This window comes from Nematolebias whitei, chromosome 7 (genome assembly GCF_014905685.2).
Source record: "Nematolebias whitei isolate Nwh7 chromosome 7, NemWhi1, whole genome shotgun sequence".
In the NCBI taxonomy this organism is placed as follows: domain Eukaryota; kingdom Metazoa; phylum Chordata; class Actinopteri; order Cyprinodontiformes; family Rivulidae; genus Nematolebias; species Nematolebias whitei.
In genome coordinates, this window is record NC_056504.1 from 51474037 (window position 1) to 51476320 (window position 2284).

The 2284-nt window shown below is 47.1% G+C and overlaps 1 protein-coding gene across 1 annotated transcript in view; it reads left to right on the forward strand.

Moving 5' to 3' along the window:
• The window catches only part of LOC119412900 (glutamate receptor-interacting protein 2), a 153335-nt gene that overhangs the window by 128090 nt on the left and 22961 nt on the right, over window positions 1-2284 (forward strand). Inside the window, exon 12 of the mRNA XM_037679936.1 lies at window positions 327-472. Coding sequence (XP_037535864.1) covers window positions 327-472 — 146 coding nt within the window. The remainder of the gene's footprint in view (window positions 1-326; window positions 473-2284) is intronic.

Here is a 2284-nt window from a genome sequence, read left to right on the forward strand (position 1 = left end):
ACTTTTAATTCAGTGATTAAACTAATTTTAATTCAGTGATTAAACTAGCCACTTGGCAGCCGTTGTTGTGTTTGACAAGGCCACTTGGTTGTGGCCGCCATCTTGAATGTGGTTGAATTAAATTTAAGCAGCTGTGTGTTTTTATGATGATTACTTTCTGAGGGTTTCATTAAAATCTATCTATGGGTTGATGGGATATTTTGCTAACAGACTCATTCAACATGCACCCACGCAGACAAAGATAGGCACAGTTTCACTGAAGCATGAATATCATCAATGGGTTTTTACCTCCACCCTCACTGACCTCACCTGGCTGGTGTTTGCAGGTGTGGCCTGCTGCAGGTTGGAGACCGCCTCCTGTCAATCAATGGGATCCCCACAGAAGATGGAACACTTGAAGAAGCCAACCAGCTTCTCCGAGATGCAGCGCTCACTAATAAGGTCACTCTGGAGATTGAATTTGATGTAGCAGGTCTGTAGAACATAAAGTGTGTCACATTCTGTCTGTTTCATTTTGTTGCATTTCATTTCTGTTTGACTCAAAACTCTGCAGGTGTAGAATAAATAAGCACTTTTTGTTTTAAGCTGTCGTTTAAACTGAATCATTACAGCTTTTCTCTTCAGGCCACGCCCCCATCCAAGTGCTTTTAAGCTCATGGAGACTCCATCAGTTCAGCAGTGTGTCATTGTCCTCTGCCCTTAATGTAGAAAGGAAGTGACACCGACGAGCACCTGAACAAAGTTCAACTTGCACATGAAATAAGAGCTGATCAGTCGGACACCATCTGAAGCTGCTTTATGTTCTGTAGATGAGAAAGACACGCTTTCTGTGTTCTTCTTTAAATTAACTCATCTTGAAACAATCACCCAAGTGTTTCTGATGAGCAGCACAGCAACAAGTCCTGACTCAAAAAGAGGCTAAAACATAAAAGTTCAAGTTGGACATGATGCACGTTCTGACCAGAGATAAATTAAATCTTAACAGCAGCGTAAAGATTAAAAACTGATGAAACGTGACAATCTGACATTTGATCATCCATCCATCATCTTTTACCCACTTCTTCCAGTTTGGGTCACCGGTGCCCATGTCCTGCAATCACTATACGAGGGGCGGGGGACACCCTGGACATGTCTCCAGTCCATCACAGGGACACCCTGGACATGTCTCCAGTCCATCACAGGGACACACAGAGACAAACAACCATCCTCTCTCTCTCACCTAGGAACAATTTAGAGTTACCAATCAGTCTAACATGCATGTTTTTGGTCTGTGGGAGGAAACTGGAGCACCTGGAGAAAACCCACACATGCACGGAGAGAATATGCAAACTCCACCCAGAAAGGCCCCTGGACCGGGGTTTGAACCAGGGACCTGCTCGCAGAGAGGCAGCAGCTCTACCAGTTGCACCACCGTGCTGCCCTACATTTGATCATATAATGTCAAACATTACAGCGCATGATCATTTCTTCAGTAAACTGTTTTGACATTTTCTAAATAAAAAGCATGAGTTTCTTACAGTGGGTTGTAGGGGGGGGGGGGGGGGCAGAGGTTAGAGAAGGTGGGCCTGGGATCGGAAAGTCACCGGCTCAACTCTCTGCACCAACATCAAAATGTGGGTGGGAAAGGTGAAGCACCCACACCTGTCTCCATCCATGTTTGCCCCACCCTGGGCCCCTGAGCAGAGACCCTGATCCCTCACCATCTGCTCCACCTCTCTGCTCCACCTCTCTGCTCCACCTCTTCTGCTCCACCTCCATTCTTCTGAAGGAAGAATAAACAACAACATGTTTATTACACGTGGCTCATTTGGTAGAAGTGCTGCCTCTCAGCAAGAAGGTTGTTGGATTGATTCCTGGCCAGGAATTGTTCTCTGTGGAGTTTACATGTTCTCTCTGTGCTGCGTGGGTTTTCTCCAGGTACTCCGGTTTCCTCCCACAGACCAAAAACATGCATGTTAGACTGAATGTGACTCTAAGTTGTCCCTGTGATGGACCGGAGACATGTCCAGGTGTCCCTCGTCTCTCGCACAGTGACTGCTGGGTATGGACATCCCTGACCCCTGTGACCCGAAAAGGAAGAAGCGAGTTAAACATGATGGACGGATGGATGGACGGATGGATGGATGGACGGATGGATGGATGGACGGATGGATGGATGGACGGACGGATGGATGGACGGATGGACGGATGGATGGACGGATGGATGGATGGATGGACGGACGGACGGACAGATGGACGGATGGATGGATGGATGGATGGATGGATGGATGGATGGATGGATGGA